At 37.7% G+C, this 22,518-nt stretch overlaps 1 protein-coding gene and 1 long non-coding RNA gene across 2 annotated transcripts in view; one reads left to right on the top strand and one right to left on the bottom strand.

Moving 5' to 3' along the window:
• The window catches only part of LOC120780145, a 301,454-nt gene that overhangs the window by 54,357 nt on the left and 224,579 nt on the right, over window positions 1-22,518 (top strand). The window contains exons 4-5 of the mRNA XM_040112431.1: window positions 4,592-4,751; window positions 4,808-5,051. Coding sequence (XP_039968365.1) covers window positions 4,592-4,751; window positions 4,808-5,051 — 404 coding nt within the window. The remainder of the gene's footprint in view (window positions 1-4,591; window positions 4,752-4,807; window positions 5,052-22,518) is intronic.
• LOC120780147 lies at window positions 5,866-7,025 on the bottom strand. Its single transcript, XR_005705821.1, has 3 exons — window positions 6,504-7,025; window positions 6,276-6,425; window positions 5,866-5,946 (listed from the first exon to the last, which is right to left on the bottom strand). It is a non-coding gene; the product is annotated as an uncharacterized LOC120780147 (long non-coding RNA).

Raw genomic sequence — 22,518 nt, forward strand, 5'->3', positions numbered from 1 at the left:
TACAAAGAAGCCGACGCATGCACCTTGTCAGTTTTTCGCCACCGCATTTGAATAATTGTTATTCAGTCTGGTAATTGCTATTTGAACTTCCTTATAATCGGGCAATGGAATATCTGTTCTATCGTCATCGATTGGGGAATCGGTTTGCCATCTCCAGATGTTACGCTTTCAGTGCCTAATAAAGGTTGGGGAAGTGCTCCCTGCATAACATCAGTATGCTCTGGACGTGAGCCACTGGACCACCACTTTGGGTCCTACAAGAGTATGATCCGGACTTCGATTCTTCTCGTAGAATTTTCGAGTATTATCCCTGTCGGACAGCTCCTCAAGCTTTGCATACTCACCCATTTCGGCCTCTATCTTTTTATGTCTGCAAATGAATCTCGCTTTCCCCTTCAACTCTCGGTATCTATTCCATTCCGCACGTGTTCTATTCAATCGTAACATTGCGAGGCTGTCCGCTTTCTGTTCTTTCGACATTTCAGAAATTCAACGGTTTTGCTTGCATCTTGCATAAGGAGCTTGAAATGTCGTCCCATAGGTACCGAGTCGCTGGGACTCCGCTGAAGCTGAAGTTTTAACCGGGAACCCATGCTCCAAACGGGTTGGCTACCGTATCATACAAAAGGGTTACTCACGTTTAGGTATGGTCCTTCAACTGTAACTGCTTACCAAGAAGCATAACTATACCCGGTTACCCTCCCGGTTTAGAGAAATGTTAAAAAGAGAAAACTCGGTCCCTCTTTTGATGCCGATTATTTTTGTTCATTTAACGAGTTTCAACGTGGTCTTTATGAGCTACACTCAGGTGACTCGAAAATGGCAATCGCGGAGGATAATTTGACAAATGGTCACACTCTCGCAAAGGCAGACCGTAGATTGAACGTCCGCGAAATATCTGATAAAGTAAGATATCACAAACCTTGTGTTTTTTATCCACTCCTGGAATCGGCTATCTGTTAAACAGCGCCATTATGTTCTTCCACGTATCAGCTCACTCCTCTGTCTTCTAAAATTTGGTCGAATTAAGGCACTCTCTAGATTTGACTAAAATAAACTGTGAAACGAAAGATTGAAGCACTGGTACGACATTCGGGGCTATCAAATCTTAAAACAGCCACTTGATTCTCAAGAAAACTGTACGTGGGTTTCCCGCGTGAATCGAGAGTAAGATATCTTTTCTTTTACGCAAAACACAATAAGTACCGCAATGTTGTTTAGCGGTATATTCTGTGGTCAAATTTTTTCTACCTCTCTACAACTCGTGCCAAAAAACAATTACATAAACACAACCCCCGTTCAGTAAGTCGTAAAACCTTGAAAATAAATCTTTCCAAAACTCAAATTTAAATTTTTAGCTCCAGAAAATGGAAATAGTCATTATTTTTACTGTTTTTTACTGACGTAGACACCGCTTACGCATAGGCGGAAGCATATGTAGTTTACAACAGCGCGTCAGTTGGTTTTTCTTTTTTACAATGTGTCACCAATTGGATATTCTAAAAGAAGCCAGGTCCTCCTTCATCTGGGTTTTCCAACGAACGGGAGGTCTCTCTCTTCCTCTGATTCCCCCGGCGGGTACTGTGTCGAATACTTTCAGAGCTGGTGTGTTTTGTCCATTCGGATGACATGACCTAGCCAGCGTAGCCGGTGTCTTTTAATTCGCTGAGCTATGTCAATGTTGCCGTATATCTCATAAGCTCATTGTTCCATCGAATGTGATATTCGCCGTTGCCAACGCGCAAAGAACCATACCAGTCTAATCACAAAAACTCTCGCCACTAGAGATAGTGACGTTAGACATTCTTCGACTAACCCTGAACGCACTGTAAATGAGTTCAAGGCTAGTATCGCCGCTCGGCTATCTGATTGAATGGTTACTTCGGACCACTTTCGGTGAGAGACTCCACCTCTTACCAATAGCTCTTCTACAGCAGTATAGGGCAATAGATGCCTTTTTTGCGCTCTCCTCGAAATTCGGCTTCCACGAAAGCTTCTTATCCAGGATAAGCCCTAAATATTTCACTGTATCTGTCGGTTCCAGGCGAATACCTCCCACTTGTGCCAGCGGTTCTGAGATATCCCTGCGTCAACTCGTTCACCATCAGACCCATTTGCTTCGAGTCTTTGTTCATTGTGGAGAAACCAGAACCAACGTTTCGGCTGTTAAGGCCAATTATATCGATATCATCGGAGAACGCTAGCAGCTGTACACTCTTATAGAAGATGGTACCTTCTCTATGTAGTTCTGCCGCACGAATTAATTTCTCCAAAATAAAATTCAAGAAATCGAACGAAAGGAAGCCGCCTTGTCTGAAACTTTGAAATTTCGTTTGCTTCATTTTCGTGCTGTCAAAAGCAGCTGTAAAATCTACGAAGGGTGGTGCGTATCGACTTTTTTTCACAGGACTTTTCCAAAATTGGGCTCATGGTGAATATCTGGTCGATTCTTGATTTCCAGGCCTAAAGCTACACTGATAAGGTTCAATCAGTTTGTTGACAATGACCTTTAATCATTCACACAATACCCTCAGCAGAACCTTACATGCGATGTTGAGGAGGCTTATCCCACGGTTGTTGGCGCATATTGTAGAGTCTCCCTTTTTGTGAATTGGGCAGAGCACACTTAAATACCAATCGTCGAGCATGCTTTCTTTCCATCAAATTAACCAAACAAACTGACAAATGGTTCTCATTAGTTTTTCGCTCGGTCGGTTATTCTTCTTCAGACGGGTAATTGCTTTTCGAACTTCTTCATGGTCGGGCAATGAAACATCTGCTCCATCGGCATCAATTGCAGAATAGGGTTCGCCTACTCCTGTGGTTGTGCTTTCACTGCCATTTAGCAGGCTGGAGAAGTATTCTCTCCATAATTTTACTCAGTATGCTCAGCGCATCAGTAACTAGATCACCTCGGGGGGTTGTACAAGAGTGCTTCGGTCTTCTGTTAGTCGCCGCATCTTTTCGTAGACTTTTCGAGCACTACCCCTGTCGTTCAGCTTAACTTTAGTCTACTCACGCATGTCGGGCTCTCTTCTTTTTTGTATGCAATTGGGTCTCGCTTCCCTATTCAACTCTCGGTATCTATTCCGCACGTGTTGTGGTCGATTGTAACTTTGCAAGGGAGGCAGCCTGTTTTCTCTCCGCTGCGACACAGCACTCCTCATTGTACCAGCTGTTCTTTTGCATTTTCCGAAAACCAATGGTTTTGTTTGCAGCTGTACGTAAGGAGTTTGAAATGCCGTCTCACAGTTTCCTTATATCGAGTGCTCTGAGAGAGCAGGAGTGCAAATCGAGTAAAAAATCGTTCGGCTGTCTGTTGTAATTTCAGCTTCTCTACGTCAAACCTTCCTTGTGTTTGTTTACGTGCGTTTTTTGCTGCATAGAGGCGTTGCGATCTTTTCTGCAACAAGAAAGTGGTCCGAGTCGATGTTAGGACTTCGGAGCGTACGTACATCTAAAACACTGAAAATGTTTTTTCCGTCCATCACAACATGATCGATCTGGTTGGTGGCTTTCCGATCCGGAGACAGCTATGTGGCTTGATGCATCTTCTTATGCTGGAATCTAGTACTACAGATAATCATATTTCGTGTCCGGCTTACTCGATCAGCCTCAACCCATTTAGGGATGTTTCATCTTGGAGGCTGGATTTTCCTGCCGTTTTGCCAAAGATACCTTGTTTGCTCACTCTTGCGTTAAAGTCGCAAGGACGATTTTGATATCATTGCGGGGCAGCTCTCACATATGCACTCCAGGCGCTCATAGAAGGCATCTTTAGTCGGGGCGAGGGCGAAAATCAGCGAAATGTTGTTCATCCACCGGGGTGAATACCATGACTTGGCCACGGAGTTCCTCTCTCAACACGAATCCCACACCGAATTTGCGCTTTTTTATATGGCCTCAGTCCTTGTTCCGTCCATCGCATTTCTCGGGTTTTGATGATGTCACCCATTACTCTAACGAGAACATCATCTAGCTGAGTATCAGCACCTTCCCAATTAAAGACATTCCAGGTGCATGCCCTTAAACCATATACTCTTCCAAGCTGATGTTTATTTTTCATTGGGGGAGTTTTTTTTGTGGCGGGTCTAGCGTACAACCCTAAGGAAGGATGGTTCGCCTTTTACTTTAGCTCACCTTCAAACGGATGTTCCTTAGCTACCTAGAGGATACATGGTCTAAGAGCGGCGGTCATGATGTGCAAAAGATTCGTTTCTGGCCACTCTCAAGTAAATGGAAATCATAGAAATTTTCTCCCTTGCGTGAACTTCTACATATTATTCCATCCTAATGTTTTTACTGTTATTACATAATATATTTTCCTTAATAAACTGCGAGTAACACCTCGGGCAAAGCTAGTTCGTAGGAAGCGCTTAGTTCAAGTGCGTATGCACAAGTGTTTGCAAGTCTTTTTGGTTGACGCGGAGTAACTTTGCTATTTAATTTACAACATTATGCAAATCCCTGTTTGTGATGACATCATTATATTTAATTGTATACAATATTTATAGACATACATCAATAAAATCTAACTATTTCCCGCATGAAAATTGTCAAAACTTTAACAGTAAATGCACCTTTCTTACAGATGGTAATCAACAATAATGTGTATGATGAAATCATTTGTCATGAACAGCATCAACTTATTGTTTTTTCAAACAATCACACCGGTGCTATCACCAGAGTTAAATCTCGGCTTATACTGCAAGGAGAAGAAAATTACAACCAAGCAGATTTCTTAAATGAGCGTAAGCTAAATAATTTTCTTAATTAATTATTGCCTTAATTTTTGCTATGTTGCTAGATGATAACATTGTGGAACGACGTTCAACACTGCTGTTTGACCACACCCCTTCTACAAAGCCAACCCGTACTGAAATTAAATTAGCACGGGATCTGCTAAAGGAAATGTGTGTTAATGGATTTCCATATATTAAACGAGAATTTTTAAGTGTCTTCACGAATTTCTTGCATACAATTAAGCAACTTGACTATGAAGCTTTGACACAGCTTCTTGGACGTTCAACAAGTATTTGTGAGAAAGGAAAGTAAGTAATTTAAAATCTTAGGAACATTAGGGTGTCCTTTATTTTGAAAATGAATGATTTTTCTGTAAACTCCTCTTAGAGTTTCAGTTTATTAACAAAATATATTCCAAAAAACCTTCTTATTTATAAATCAAACCGTGCTTAAGTAATTTCCAATTTTTTTTTTTATAAATCGAAGTTGTAAAAGTATAAAAATAACAACAGAGAGCTAATGCGGGAGAACACAAATTTTCATATTCATGCATGCTTAGGGTTATACTGATTTTTGCTCCTGAAGCAGGCAGTTTTTTTTAAGACGACCCCGTCAGATATATTTAAAATCGCATCAAAAAATAGGATTGACATTTTTGTCTTCAAGCCATTGCGGCTACTTTGATAGATTATGGTCGAGGGACGCATATGTATTCATAACAAACCAACCGCGACATCTAGCATAAAAATATAGCGGAAGAACTGTAGTGTAGATAAAAATGTTTATTATAATTTGATATATACAGAAATAATTTCGAAACATTGCACAGAGCAGTGCAATATTTAAACGGAAACGAAGAGGTATATGCGTACAATTTCAAACTGGTCATTCCTCAAACATAATGCACTTGCTAAATATTGGGAATAGTAGAATAGAACTGCAATCAATAACGCGTTAATGCTTTATTAAGGGGTTATAATCACTTGCGAGGCAGAAAAAACGCGTTTTTTTGTGAATTTTTCCAAAGAGGTATTTTATTTTATACATTAATGGAAAAATGTACTTAAACAGAATTTAATGTACTTTAACAATCAGAGGTCTATTTAAAAAAATATTGGATCCCCTAGCTCCTGTAGATGATCTGCGGAGAGACGTCCAAAAAAAGTGCCTGGCGGTGAGCAAGATATCTTTGGTCAAAATTATCTGAAAACCAAAAACCAAAAATATTTAGTTTTGTGATAAATAAATACAGGTAATGGTCGAAGGTCTAGTCAAAATTTTGATTTTTAACAAAATGGCGGCTATTCAAAAAAAATTCAGTTTTTCATGAAAATTTTTCACTTCAAAGTGGCTTAAAAAATCGAAATTATTGTCCAAAACCTTATTCCTTTGATCATTACCTGAAAAATATATCTGAGTAAGTCGTGTGAAAATTTCAAACTGATTGGTTTAGCGGTTTCGGAGAAATTTTCGTCACCGACTCTGAAAACACGGTTTTGATTTACACTAAATTAAATTTTTTTTCAACTTACATCGTGTCATCTATTCCAGCACCATAAGAGGAACCCCTGCTTCGTCGTTTGCCTCCAAAACGTTTAATTGTTGTTGTCTACAAGCCATCCTCCACTCGAGCGTCGACCCTTACGCTCTTGCGTCCGAAATTGAGATGCGCTCTGCGTCCTCTTTACTCACGTAGGAATGAGCATTGAGTCCAAGTGATAATCCCATAGCACTCATATAATAAAGAAGAGATGTCTTACCTTCATTAAAGACCCGGCTGTAATGTTTGCAGCTATTTCCACAATTTTTGAGCCAGCTGGAATAATTTTTGGAGTTATTTTCCATATCAGCTGATTAAAACTTTCATTATTGTTCTGGGTAAAACCACCAACCCATCGTTCCAAATATAAGTATGTTGATCGGCGATCGCGATATTGTAGGGTGTATGCGCACGGATAGAAAACAAAAGAGGCCGGGCGCCGTCCGTCCGTCCCTTTTGTTAATTGTGTCCGGTGTCCTCGTGTGTGGTGTATATGATGCAGGTGTGTTGAGTGTGAGGTGTGGATGATGAATATGGTGTATGTAGATGTCTTGAGCATGATGTGTGGATGATATGGATGGTGTGAAGATGTGGTGTGTATGTGTGGGGTGTAGTTGTACCGTTGCCAGTACAGGTGACGGCGTTATTGCTGGTGCAGTTGCCGGTGCTGTTGCAACCATAGTTCGGGGCGCTGCGGTAGGCCCGGTGCGTGACGCATTGGTAGCCCGACCGTTGGCGTGGTTGCGACTGGTGTATCTACATCCACGGTGATCTGTGTAGAGAAGATTATCGATTATAAATCTATCAGACAATTAGATATGGGCCATCGTGCCACGATATGTGGCATGAATGGGTCGTCGTATTGAACGACCGGTTTTGTCAGTTTTTCTTCGTTATTATTCGATGGTTTATTATTTTTTAGCGGTTTGTTATTGGCGTATTTCTTGTTTTAGTATTAATTAGTGATTTTTGGTATTAGCGGTTTGGTTTTTTTGCGGTTTTCGGGTTCGCGGTCGTCGGTGGTTGGTAAAAAGCACAGCTTCACGAGCGGTCTGGTTAGTGTTCCGTTTTGCGTACGGAGATCCACGACCCGGATGCGACCGTCGTAGCCATAACGTAGCTTTTCTATGCGGCCAAGCCGCCACTCTTCCAACGGTATCTTTTGTGGAGATCCTTTATGTACTCGTCCTTCCATCGACGGCTGAAATCATGATGGTGAATTTTTATTCGTTCCCATCGACTTAATAGGGATAGCGACTCTACGCCTGGCAGGAATGGCGGATGGGTGCTCCTTTTAGACAATGCCCTGACTCCAGGGCCAGACAGGCGGTGAAATCTGAGGGGTCTTGCGATAGTACTGTGAGTGGCCGTGAATTGAGGACGGCTTCAATTCGATTTAATAACGTCGTGAACTCTTCGTAATTGAATTTATAATTTCCAGCTACCCTTTTGAAATGGGCTTTGAAGCTTTTTACAGCTGATTCCAATAAACCGCCCATATGGGCAGCGCTGGGGGGTATAAATTGCCAATTGATACCTTGAGGGTCGTACTTTTGTACGATGTCGGGTGACACTTGCTTTAGGAAATCCATAAATTGCTTTTCTGTGGCTCGTTGAGCTCCAATGAAAGTTTTGCCATTATCGCTCATGATCTTTGATGGGTAGCCACGTCGAGCGACGAAGCGAGCAAATGCCGCGAGAAAAGCCTCCGTCGTCAGATTACTACATAGCTCAAGATGTACTGCCTTTGTCGTGAAACATCCAAAGACAGCCACATAGCCTTTCATGAGAGAGGGAGACCTTAACATAGACGCCTTTACCTGGAAAGGCCCAGCAAAATCAACACCTGTTGTGGTGAAAGGCAGAGCGAAATTGCAGCGTTCAGGTGGAAGTGCTGCCATAATCTGCGTTCGCAGATTCTGTTTGTGCAAAGTGCAAGTCTTGCACGTGAAGATGCACTTCTTGATTTGTGGCTTCAGACGGGGCTTCCTGACGTACCATAAGTTGCATGAGGCGATGCTCGGCGTGTAGCATTAAGATGAGGATGTAATGGAGGAATAATGTGGCAAATGGTGACTTCTCTGGAATTATTATGGTGTGGTGTTCATTGAATGTTAGGCTCGAATTAGCAAGCCGACCATTGGCACGAAGCAGACCTTTCGTGTCCAGAAATGAGTTTAGAACTAAAAGTGAGCTCTTTTTATCAATCGGCTTCGATTCTCTTAGTAGTGATATATCGCGGCTGAGGTAGCGCGCTTGTGTATATGCTATTAATGCGACCTTAACCTTTTGTAACTCTAGGTGCGTTACTGTGTTGCATGGGAAATTATGTGATCCCTTGACTTTGCTTGTGAGTTATTCTATAATTTTGAACATATAAGCGACTACTCTGAGAGCTCTTAGAAACGGTGAAAATCGTTCAAGGATGTCGGCATCATCCAATAATGTGTGAAGGGTGGCGATTTTTCGACCTTCTGGAGCGATAATGTGATAGTGGCCAAGAATCAGGAGATTTTATCAACCATCGGGGGCCATTCCACCAGAGGGTGGTGGTGGCAAGGTGCAGTGGCTTGCACCCTCTTGTACTTAGATCGGCAGGATTGTCAGCAGTGGCTACGTGACGCCAAGTGGCTGATCCCACTAAGTCAAGTATTTGAGACGTTCGGTTAGAAATATACGTCTTCCATACATGTGGTGGTTTTTCCAACCAGGCTAGTACAATTTCGGAATCGGACCACATATATTGTTTGCATTTGGTCATATTTAAATGCATTTGCACCATGGCTACTAATTTGGAAAGTAGTAGTGCGCCACATAACTCAAGTCGTGGGAGACTTATAGTTTTCAAAGGTGCCGCCTTTGTTTTTGCTACTAATAAGTGGCTTGTGGTCGTGGTGTCACCTTGCGTGCGCACATAGATAGTAGCGCAGTATGGCTTTTCTGAGGAGTCACAAAAACCATGAAATTCGACTTTGTGTTGGGGGGAGTAGTTTACCCATTGTGGAATTTGTATCAGAGAAATATCATTCAGATTGTTTGCGAACTGGGACCATTCTTCTAAGCGAAGAGGTTTCACTTGTTCGTCCCAATCGGTTCCATCTAGCCATAATTCTTGTATTAAGATTTTCGCTTGGATCATAATTGGCGAAAGCTATCCTGCGGGGTCGAAAAATTTTGCCACCGAGAATAAAATCTGTCTTTTCGTTACGGCTGATAATGCGGATATGGACTAAGTCGTGTATGAGAACTGGTCCGATATCGCATTCCATTGGATGCCTAGTGTTTTTGTTGGACTTTCCTTTTCGAATATAAGGAAATTAGTGTCCAACAAATTTTCGTTTGAAATATTTTTGAGTATATTTGGGTGATTTGCCGTAATCTTTTTTAAAGGAAACCCTGTGGATTTGAGGGCTTTTATTACCTGTGATAAGGCCTCGTATGCTTGTGGAAGAGTGTGACTTCCAGACTGAATATCGTCTACATACGTTTGAGTTTTCAACACTTCAGTTGCCAGAGGAAATTCTGACTTTGTGTAGTCTGCCAATTCGTGGAGTGTTCGAATGGCTAGATATGGTGCACAGTTAACGCCAAATGTAGTATGAAGTCGCGTAAAGGACTGGCGGGGGATCTTCGGAACATAATCCGTTGAAAATCTTGTTCGTCTTTATGTACGAAGCATTAAATCTGGTTGGAGTGTGCGTCCCGTAAATAGGATATCATTTAGGAAATTCTCTGAACTAGTGGTTTTCGAGGCATTAAAGACAACTCTTACTTTTGTTGTTTTTTGTCTGGCTTTACTACTGCGTGATGTGGCAAGTAAAAGGAGTAGTATTTGCCGTTGACGTCTTTTTCACCTGCGTTTACTTCCTCCATATGATCTAAATGGAGGGATTCTTCTAACACACTATTATATTCTGATTTGAGTTCACCTTTTTTAAGTAGGTTTCTTTCCATACCATATTGCAGAGGTGCGAGAGTGCCCTAAGGCGAGTGTGTTAGGAAATGCTTGCTTAAGTGGTAGTCGTACGACGCACCGACCATTTTCTAATCTACTAGTTGTGGCTTTGTAAAAGTCCTCACAATACTGATCTTCAGGGGTTGTGACTGATATGGGGGTGAGTTCTTCTAATTCCCAAAATTTTCTCAATTGTGAATTGAGATACTCATTTGAGACTTTCTCAACTTGAGTTGTCAATGTTGTAACTGGTTCCGCAGCTAGTCCACTTAGGACCCATCCGAAAATGGTATTTTGCGCCAGAAGTGTATTTGTGATTTTCTCAATACCTTCGAGTATGATCTGTGGTATGAGATCGCTGCCTAATAGAGGATCTATTTGACCGGGGGTGTTGCAGTTTGTGTCTGCTAGCTTAAGGTGTGAAACCTTTTGCCAATGCTTGCTATTTATATGATAGCTTGGTAGCATATTGGTTAATTGCGGTAAGACAATAGCTTCTGCTTGTATGCGCTTATCCGCTTTGGGATAAATGAGGGTAATGGGGCAGATTTTATTTGAGTTTTGAACAAATCTCCGCCCGTTCCCGTGATTTCAAAATTGGCCAGTTTTGTTGGCAACTGAAGCCTGTTTTGTGCCCTAGACGCTATAAATGATCGTTGTGATCTTTGGTCTATTAAGGCTCTGAGTTTAAACAGTTCTCCTCGGGGTTCGATGGAGACAACTGCTGTGGGTAATAGTACCCTACTGTAATTTTCGCTATGTAGCGTTTGGGTTTTCAACGCCTTTGAGCAGCATGATGCTTCTTGGCAGTTTTCAGAATTTGTTGTTGCAACTGAACCTGTTGCTCTTTTTATGTTTGCGCTGTTTGAGGGTGAGCTGGAAAAATTGGTTATATGTAACATTGAATGATGTCTTTTATGGCAGTGAACGCAATTAAATTTGCTTTCGCAATCTTTAAGCGTATGCGCATGTGAGACAGTTGGTACATAGTTTTTTAGTTCTTACGAAATTGTTTCGATCGCTAATATTCATTTTTTGAATTTTTCGCACGATTTTAGTTTGTGACCTCCTCTACACAGTTCGCATGACGTTTGTTTATATTGTTCGGAAGTGAACGATTGATTTTTAAAAAAGCTTCTATTTAAATTATTGTGGCTACTTGCTTGGGGTCTATTGAAGCTTCTATTGAGCTCGTTTTGAACGTTTTTCGTTCTGACTAGTTTTTTATCTACCCTTTCTGCAATTTCGTATTGGGTAGTAAGAAATTCTTTCATTTGCTGCCACGTTGGGCACTTTCTTCGCGATGAGAGCGATATCTTCCACAAAAGTAACGATTTTTCTGGTAATGCAGCTGTACCTATATTTACCAGAATGGAGTCCCAATTATCTGTGGGAATATTCTGTTATAAAACCGACAAACAATTTGAAACAGTGGATTGAAGCTTTATGAATTCTTCACTGGTTTCTTTCTGAATTTTTGGTAAATTCATTAGTATCGTCACTTGCTTGTCGACCAATATTCTCCCGTTTTCGTAACGTGCTTTAAGAGCTTCCCAAGCGAAGTTGAAATTTTCGTCATTGAAAGCGAACTGTTTGACTATGTATATTACGCCTGCTTGACCTTTGTTTTTGTATCTGAGGTGATACAATTTCTGCGCTTGTGATAATTTAAGATGGTTTATGTACACAGCTGTAAACATGTCCCGGAAAGACGGCCACTGCTCATAACCACCATGAAATATATCTGTGTCGCATACTGGCACTTTAAGGTGTATGCCTGAACTTGACTCTTGGGTTTGTCTTTGAGGCAGCTCTACTCTCGGTTGCTGAGTAGGTGCAATTGAAGTTGAACAGAAGTTGTCTAAATTGTCTTTTTTGATTTCTAATACCGATTCAGAATTTTCTTGAATCGGTGAAGATGAAAATCGAGTGCAGTATCGTATCAAACTGTCACTCTCAGCAATGAATTTTGTATAAAAAATATCTTTACCCCTCTTTAGTTTTGTAGCACCTTGCTTTCAGCGTGTAGCTTCTGCTGGTGTACATGGACGTTTTTCGTCTGGAATCATTTTTGGAACTTTTAGCAACTGAAATGTTTTAGATTCCTTTTAGTCTGAGCTCATTTAAAATATGTTCAGAATAAATCGAAACGTCTTAGTGAAAACTAGACTTGTAGATGATTAGAAAAGTATATAAAGTATAGTATGTAGTATATAAAATGTTTAATAGAAGACTCTTTGTATGTAAGAGTTTCAAAAAAAAAATCAATAAATTCAAAGGTTTTTGATAAACCCAGATTTCAAAAATATTTTCGTATATATATGTATTTATGATTAGACGAGAACTCTTTTAGGTAAATAAGAGTTTTGAACGAAATGTTTAGACGTGAACTCTTTTAATAAATAAGAGTTTTTCAATTTAAATTTGATTTAATTATTTGACCGAAAATATTTTTATTTTTTTATATATATTTGTTTTATATATATTTTATGTCCAAATGTCCTATAGGGTATACCTATAGGTGGATATTTTATTTATTATGTGCTAATGAGCGCTCGTTTTAGAGATCACTGCACTTTGTACATAAGCATGTTTGTACATATGTACTACGCTTTTGTTTTTTACACAATCCCGCTTGTTTTTGTTGATCAAAAATCAATGGGTATTGCGGAAATATGCCAATGTGGACTTTGAATATACATATATGAATATATATGTGTATCGCGGAGTATATGCCAATGTGGACTTTGAAGCAGTAAGCGTATCTACATACGTGGCAATACACTTTTGTACAAATGTTTAAGTATGTTATAAAACGATTTATGTTATATTTATTTATTCATGAATATCTATTTTGTCCTCTTCAAAGTAATCCCCATGAGATATTATACACTTGTGCCAACGGTTTTTCCAATCTTCGAAGCACTTCAAAAAATCATTTTTTTTTTTATCTTCTTCCTCCTCTATGCCGTCTTTATCTCGTCAAGAGAAACGTAACGTCGTCCTTTCATGGGCCTCTTCAGTTTAGGGAACAAGAAAAAGTCACAGGGGGCCAGAGCTGGGGAATATGGTGGCTGCGGCATCATTAGTGTGTTGTTTTTGGCCAAAAAGTCGCGCACAAGCAACGATGTGTGAGCAGGGGCGTTATCGTGGTGCAAAAGCCAATTTTTGTTCTTTCACAAATACGGGCGTTTCTGGCGGATTGCTTCGCGCAAATTGCGCATAACTTGCAGGTCGATATGTTTAGGTCCTCAGCAACTTCTCTAACGGTGATTCGACGATTGGCCGATACCATTTTCTCCACTTCATTAATTTTTTCGTCTGTTGTTGAAGTGCTCGGGCGTCCGGCACGCTCTTCGTCGTTCACATTTTCTCGGCCCCCTGAGAATATTTTGTACCACCGATAAACGTTGCTTCGGTCCAAGGTAGCTTCTCCGTATGCCACAGTCAACATTCGGAATGCATTCGCGCACTTAATTTCGTTTTTCACAAAAAATTTGATACAGGTTCTTTGAATAGGTAAAAATCGAAGACGATCCAAAACACGTGCAAGCAAAGCAGCTGTCAACAATTAAATGAACATTCAAAATGGCCGAGCTTGTCGGCATAAGTGAGAGACATGAGTACCAACATAATGCCACAAAAAATTCGAAATTCGAATATACGTAACCCGCGAAAATTCAAAATTCGCGATACTTTTTGAACACACCTCGTATATGTATATATGTTCGCGGTACGAATAAGCCACGAAAAGAGAATATAACGACCGTAAGCAATTTTCGCAAATTCCCTGGTTGTAAGTATGTCATTTGTATAACTGTGCCACATATACATAAGTATGTATATATGTATGTATGTACGCAGTGAGAAGAGGCCGCTAAAAGAAAGAAAGATCTTTTGATTTTAGATGTATAGTATGAATATATTTTTAAATATATAGATCTGAGAGTTGTTAGACGTACGTATAAATTGGTTAAAATAATAAATGAGCAAGTTATGCTCTCTGTATGTAATGTAAATATGTAGTATGGGACATATATGTATGTATGTATTTATAATATAAAGATGTTATTTTAACATACATATGCTTTTATTTTTATTTTTGCTTACGATTGCCGTAGCTTATTTTAAGCAATCCTGCTTATACTTGAATAAGTATAAGAGTATTGCTGGAAAATTCTGCAAGTCAATACTTGAAAATATTTTTTTTTTGTTTTGTTTTTGGGATAGTTTTTGTGTTATAACACAACAGTAAGCATTTACCGGCAATCAATAATCCGCTATATACAGTACCAAACTGTTTTGTTAGCGGTTTTTCGGTTGTTACCGGAAAATAAACCGAATGCCGAAAGCAGTTTGGTAACTTTTTTCTGTTCTTTTTTGACCGGAATTTTGGTCAGAACCGCAATTTAAAAGTTTTTTTGATATCCAAACATACATACATATATGTATAAAAAGATATATATATTGATAGGAAACGATACCACTCACTTTGATTTCCGCCGGGGGCTTTTGGGGATATAATTGTTGTGTTTCCTTGTTCCTCTTTTGTCTCGTTTTGGGTTTGGTTTTCACAGCAATGTGAAATTTATTTGTTGTCTCCACTTTTTCCGTCTGCGCACCACAATTGTGTCACATCACTTTTTCCCTTTGGTTTTCTTTTTTTGTTTTACCGTACATACATGTTACATATTAATAAAAATAGAGCTTCGGCTTTTTTCGCAACCACCTTTATTGAGCTGAAACTTAAGACTGACCTAATTAACATTCCTTGTTAGTTTTCTTACTTCTAATCATAATGCTAACTGTACTAACATTCTTTGCTAGTTCACTTCCAATATTAAGATTAACTGTTTTGGCATTCCTTATTATTACCTTATTGAGTTGGCGTTGGCATACCAGAAATACGCTCACTCTCTTATTCCACAACTAAGCCTAATGTGGAACCCAAATTCTATGTTTATATGTTAGTACGATATTAGGCATTTACTATATGTACCTAACTATATGTATTAGTAATTACTATATGTTTAGAGTATAGGAATGTAATCCTCTACCCTTGGATTCGAGATTCTTTTGAATCTCGTTACAAAAATATATAATAATTTTATTAAATTTTTATTAATTCAGTAGTATAAAATATTTTATTTTATAAATGTGTAATTTGTTAACATTTTTAATTTGGAGTTTAAAATATGATTTATATATATATTGCTTAGACAAAACAAACGTTGTTTTATATTAATATTAATATAAATTATGATAGGTAATATTTGTTTCATATTTTTACAATTTTATTTTCAACAATGGTAAGTATATATTTATTAAAATTGAGACGAGCGATGGGAATATTGGTTATATATATTTGGAATTCAAAAAAAGTATATTTTGCTTTCATCTTCTTTTAAAAGTTATATATTATACATTATGCTGAAGGAGATACATTTTTGTTTTAAAATGGGTTATTTGTCGTTAGAGGTTCTGTTGTCATTGTTGTCATTTGCAAATTTAAAACGACGTTTAGTATTTGATGTATATATGTACATTTTCTAGATTTCTTTTAATAAATTTTGGTTCTTCTTTGTGTCTAACGCTTTTTTAATTTTGAATGAAAACTTCTCTCCTTGTTTCTAGGTAATTTTCTCTTCTTGTATTATGTTTAGAAGTGATCTTCAATTTAGCTTCTTCTAACCGCTTCTTAGTTATGCTAGGATTAATTTTGTTGTTTTGAACATCTAAAGGTGTAGCTTTTATTGTGGTATGAAATTAATTATTATAAAGGTTTACGGCTTTACACATTTGAATAGTAATTGGAATTTTTCTTCTAAATTTAGTGTTCTGATACGTTCGTTAAGATCATTATTTATTCTTTCTACAACTAAATTTCCCGTATGGGAATTTATTTAAAAATTCACGGATTGGTTTTGAATTAAATTCATTATCGAAAAAAAACTTTTTTATATGGCCTTTAATTGACAAACATTCATTAATTTTATCTATGATCATTTCACTATTTCTATCGGGTAAATGGAAAGAAATTACATGTTTTGAAAATTTATCTATAAATATTATATATGACTATTTACTGTTAACATAAGTATCTATATGAACAATTTCATTAACTGTATTTGGTGTTTCGGTAATTTGAAATTTGGCTTTGATCAGATTTCTATCATATTTTCCACCATTTCATATGTCACAATTATTTATTATTTCATGGATTTTAATTTTTAGTTGTGAATGGTATACTTTATGCTTCATTCCCTCGTAAGTTGGAATAATGCCTGAATGTCCTACTTCGATTTTATGCAAAAACGATATTTGTCTCTTTAGTTCGTATTCATCTTCGATGTCTTTGGCAAAGTTTGTACAATTTACAAAACCCATTTAAGTGGTTGGTGATCTATTTTCATATCGAATTCTCTTTCATATACGTTCATGTAAGTAGGGTCTGTAGTATTTTATTAACCACACTATTGCTAATAGTTTCTCTTCGATGGTTGAGTAGTTTTTCTAGTGAGTATTTAATGTGCGTGAAGCATATGAAATTGGAAATTAAGCTTGCGTGAGAATTGCGCCAATAGCAAAGTTGCTAGCGTTTGTAGTTAATTTAAATCTTTTTTGTAAAAATTGGATACCTTAAAAAGTCGAAAGCGGTTATATAACTTGGGTTATTAACGTTAGTTTTTGCATCTTTTTTTCAGATATGCGACCATAGGATAAGCTATTTTAGAATAGTATTTTATAAATTTTCTATAAAAGCCGGTAATTGCTAAGAAAGATTTTATTTGCTTTTGAGAAATTGGTAACTTTAATTTTTGGATAACTTCAACTTTCAGGAGTTAGTATATGGTCTAGAAAGTCTCTTTCTTTCTTTAAAAAAACTGCATTTTTCTAAACGTATTTTCAATTTTACTTGTTTTAGTTTTGTAAAAATTTTCCGCATATTGTTCATACGTTCTGGCAAAGAAGTACTAAAAATCAAAATGTCGTCTAAGTATACAACGCATATCTTGTTTATAAAATCTCGAAGTACTGAGTTCATAAGACGTTGGAATGTCGATGGAGCATTTTTAAGACCGAATGGCATTCTAAAGAATTCATAGTGTCCTAACGGAGTAGAAAGCGCTGTTTTCTTTTTATCGTTTTCATCTACCAATATTTGATGAAATCCTTTCGCGAGATCTATAGAGGAAAAATATTGTGCTCTTCCTAGTTTATCCATGATACCATCGATATTAGGTATCGGGAATTTATCGCTAACAATAATTTCATTGAATACGATACGCCATTTTTTATTTCCGTCTGCATCCGCGTTTTTGGGGACTATCCACAAAGGGCTCATGTAAGCAGAGTTGCTTTCTCTAATTATATTAAGTTCTAACATTTCTTTTATTTGTTTTGGTATTTCTAATTCATGTACTTATGGATACCTATAAATTTTCGAATAAATAGGTATATCGTTTGTTATAATATTTTGATGTTTAATTTCATACGTAAAAGGAAGTTTATCTTCTTCTTTGAAAAATAATTAATTAAATTCTTGTAATAGATCTTTTATCGATTTGCTTTCTTCGATATTTAAATGATTCAAGTTTAAGTTTTCCATATCACTGAATTTGAGTGGGCAAATTTCCGTTTTTTCATAAGGAGTTCGTTGATCAAAATGGATTATGTTTCCTAATAAATCAATAAATGCCTTCAGCTTTAAAAGGAATAAGAAAATTGTGTCCTATAATATTAAAATCTATTACTTTCCATGATAAAGTACCTAAGACGTTAAATTCTTTCGGAAAAGGTGTTACAATTTTATATTTAATTTCGTTAATTCCGTTGATAGTTCCATAGCATAACAGTTTGGAAAGTTTTTCCTTTTGAAAATTTTTGCATAGGGCGTTTGGTTTTATGATGCTAGTTGTTGTACCTGTATGCATTTAATTCTGTGATTTCCTATTGTTACTGTTATTATGGAGAGTTGAGGGTTTAAGGCGGTGCTAAAAAATTTACTTTTTTTTCACCATTGCCAATTTTCATCAAATTTGAATTATTCAACAAACGACTTGTGCTTGGATTGTAATCGACGCTCTTATGAGAGTTTTTGGTTTGTCTCGGTAAATTTGGTTTTATTTTATTTCTAGAATTGTTGTACCCGTAATCGTAATTATTCCGATTATTGTAATTGTTTCGATTAAAATTTGTATTACGTATGTAATTGTTATTGTTCCCGCTTTGTTGTCTATTGTCGTTTGTTGGTTTGGTTTGTCTATTGTCTGAAAATTTATTATGTTCATAAGATCTATAATTTATCTTGAAATCTTCGTAATTTGCATTGTTTTTATCGACATATTTTCGATGTCTATAATCTGTCGCTCTTTTGTCCTGAAGCAATTTTAATTTTGAATATTTACGATTATATCATTTAGTATTTCCGTTTCGGTTATATGTGCCCTTAAAGGCCCATCGATTTTCTTTCACAGTATATCAACTAGGTCCATATCTATAATAATTCATTGAGATTACTCACTTTGACCGTCCTACAATAGTTGAATACCTCTGCGTATGTTTTCCTTGGACGTGATCCTTGTAGAATTTTGGCTTTGATCGTTTCTCACGATGAGTTGTCCCCCAGCTCTCTCGTTCTTTTTCCAGCGGTGTCCAGTGTTTTCTCGTTTGTTATAATATTGATGCAATGTTGGATGAGTTCCTGGTATGTGCCGCAGAGAGAAATGTTGGTTTCGACCGCTTTGATAAACACTTTTGGATTGTGATGGTCCCTTGGTGACATGTGGATTTTGTAGTACTGTTGTTGTTGGTTCATTTGTAGTTGAGCTTGTTGTTGTTGCATTTCTTGTTGGTGGTTTATAGCAATTCTTCTTGCCTTGTGATTACTCTCTCCAGGTCGGCGATGGTTTGGTTTAGATTTTCCATTGTTGTAGTAGTTGTAGATAAATCGCTTTAGTTTTTGAGCGTTCTAGAATATTTTTATTTGTATTTTGTTTCTATTTCTGGATGCAAATGAACTTAGTTAGTTGTAGGCCGCTGTTCTTATTAATTATCGCGAAACTGTATATATAGTCTTTGCTTTTAGAAATTTTTCTTAATTTTTTATTAGCTTGTGGTAACACATAAATACTTTTTTTTCTGCTTTCAATATTTTCACTATAACCACTATTACTTGGCGTGTTTTGTTTTATTTTGAGAGTTGTATTCGATTGTCCGTAACTGTATTAATTTTTATGTTTTACAAATGTTTTATTTTTTTTAATAATTGTTAGATTAATTAATTTTCACAAAAATATTTTAGCTCTTTCTCTTAATATTTTTTTTCGTTTTCGTTTTATTTCATTCGTTTTATTCTTTTTTTCAATATATATATATATATTTTTGACACATTAATAATATTTAAATTTTTTTTTAAATATTTTTCGCTTTTGTTTTATTTTTTTTTGTCAATATACATACATATATAAATTTTTTGATATATGTGAAAAAAACGTTTTTTTTTGGATAAAAAAATTTATGAAGAATAAGGTAGGTAGCACACTTCACTACTGTATGCTGAAAGTTGGCTTTTATTTTGTTACCATGTGGTTTTTTTTTAACTGTGAATTGGTTTTGCTGGTTTCGCAGAACTATTTGTTTTTAACTTCCTTTTTTTTGTAGCGTTTCACAAAACGGTTGTAAAAATGTAGTTGCTTTTTTTCGAAACCGTGCTTTATATATACATATATACTTCTCCTTCTTAATTGGCGTAGACACCGCTTACGCGATTATAGCCGAGTTAAAAACAGCGCGGCAGTCGTTTCTTGTTTTCGCTACGTGGCGCCAATTGGATATTCCAAGCGAAGCCAGGTCCTTCTCCACTTGGTCCTTCCAACGGAGTGGAGGGCTTCCTTTACCTCTGCTTCCCCCGGCGGGTACTGCGTCGAATACTTTCAGAGCTGGAGTGTTTTCGTCTATCCGGACAACATGACCTAGCCAGCGTATCCGCTGTCTTTTAATTCGCTGAACTATGTCAATGCCGTCGTATATCTCGTACAGCAAAGGACCATAAATCTTTCGCAGAACCTTTCCCTCGAAAACTCGTAACGTCGACTCATCGGTTGCTGTCATCGTGCAAGCCTCTGCACCATATAGCAGGACGGGAATTATGAGCGACTTATAGAGTTTAGCTTTTGTTCGTCGAGAGAGGACTTTACTTTTCAATTGCCTACTCAGTCCGAAGTAGCACCTGTTGGCAAGAGCAATCCTGCGTTGGATTTCCAGCCTGACATTGTTGGTGGTGTTAAAACCGGTTCCTAAATAGACGAAATTATCTACAACTTCAAAGTTATGACTATCAACAGTAACGTGAGAGCCAATTCGCGAGTGCGACAACTGTTTGTTTGATGGCAGGAGATATTTCGCGTTGCCCTCCTTCACTGCCAGACCCATTTTCTGTGCTTCCTTGTGAAGCCTGGAGAAAGCAGAACTAACGGTGCGGGTGTTGAGGCCGATGATATCAATATCATCGGCATACGCCAGCAGCTGTACACTCTTATAAAAGATGGTACCTTCTCTATTTAGTTCTGCGTCTCGAACTAGTTTCTCCAAAAGCAGGTTTAAGAAGTCGCACGATAGGGAGTCGCCTTTTCTGAAACCTCGTTTGGTATCGAACGGCTGCACTTAAGGAATCGTAGTTACGATAATTTGGCCAATGTCCGAACATTTGTGATGAGTTCATCTTTCGTGAATTGATAAAGGGAAGATGGAATTGATATCGAAGCACCGGAAGTATCAACCGAAATTGTACCATTTTCAGTTTTTAGCGAAGGCGATGTAAAATGTCTTCGGCAATGTCATTTTTGTTCGTATCCCACAATTAACGCGGATTTGAAGGCTGATATGTCGAAATGATTATCGCGAAAAGTGTGCGAACTTCATTTTCATTCCAGTTATTAACGTGTTCCAGCAATTGTAATTGCTGGCTTACTTCTCCAAGACTTGCACACACCTTACGATTCACAGTAAGCAATGACTCAAATAAAGTTGAACCGCGTACATTAATCAATAGCAACCGAAGGTAGAAGCAATCGTCGTTCTTCGGGTGGATTGTGTAAATTTGTCCTAATGCATTAGTTGAGAACACATCTGGATGTCAATCTACTGGTTGGCCTTGCTTTCTGCACAACTATTTCTTCGACGATGTATTCCATGTATAATATCAGGGGATTTCCGAATAGAACAATGTTCTCGCAAACTGACGAAAGTTTGGAAAAAACTCGTCAATGTTAATTTTGTTGCTGGCGGTGTTTCCACTGGCTGTACTGTATTCTCTGGGTTGAAATACACTCTTTGCCCATTCTCCAAATTAACTGCGAGACGCACAACAGTCGGAAAACTTTCATGAATTGCGAAAGTAAATATCCTACAAAGCGCTTTATTGCAGTTCACGTATCGACCGTATCGTTCAAGACCAATAATCGCCATGTTGCTTCCTTTGGTGACGTACTTACAAACGTATTTTATCGATTTCACCAAACTGCAATATTAAACATTGATATGAGTTTTGAATGGGAATTAGACAATAACGGTGAATATAGTACGATCCATGTGTGGTCACCTTTGATATTCACTTTCGTAAGTTGATTGTTGAATGTTCTGTTATCTGGTGAAGGACGCCGATAGAATTGATATCCATCATTTCCAATTTGTGTTTCCGAAAGACAGGTGGATAGTGTTTCATGCATTTATTGTCCGACATACAAACCGAAAAGATGAACCATATTGGTTTCCACCACTTCGTATAATACTGGATCTTTCTCTACATCAGTAATTTTCGCAGAAATGATTTCATCAATTTGATCTGGTGTAACCATCATCAAAAGAAGAATGCGGAAAACCCCTCTTTTGCCACTCAACAAAGTACATCTAGCATCCAACAGCACCACATATATGTACATACGTTGCTTCAAGATAAAGTCAATCAAACATCGTAACCGTTGTTTGAAAAGTCATGCTGTGACATTATGACAATCGCTTGCTGATTGACTGCGATCCATAATTCCGCACTTTTGTCACCGCATCCTGGAAGTACTTTTTGCCTTGCCTTGCCTTGGGCTACCATACGTTGATGGCAAAAAAACATCGACCGATATTATAGCGACCTCTTCGTGGCTTTGTAACAAAGTTCACTCTGCAATTGACCTCTTTGTGTGAAACACACGTAAAGTTTTCAATGAATAATTTTCAATAATTTTTCATTTGAATAGCCGGAATAAAAAGGCAAGCGACCGAAAGT

The sequence above is a fragment of the Bactrocera tryoni genome, unplaced genomic scaffold (assembly GCF_016617805.1).
Source record: "Bactrocera tryoni isolate S06 unplaced genomic scaffold, CSIRO_BtryS06_freeze2 scaffold_190, whole genome shotgun sequence".
In the NCBI taxonomy this organism is placed as follows: domain Eukaryota; kingdom Metazoa; phylum Arthropoda; class Insecta; order Diptera; family Tephritidae; genus Bactrocera; species Bactrocera tryoni.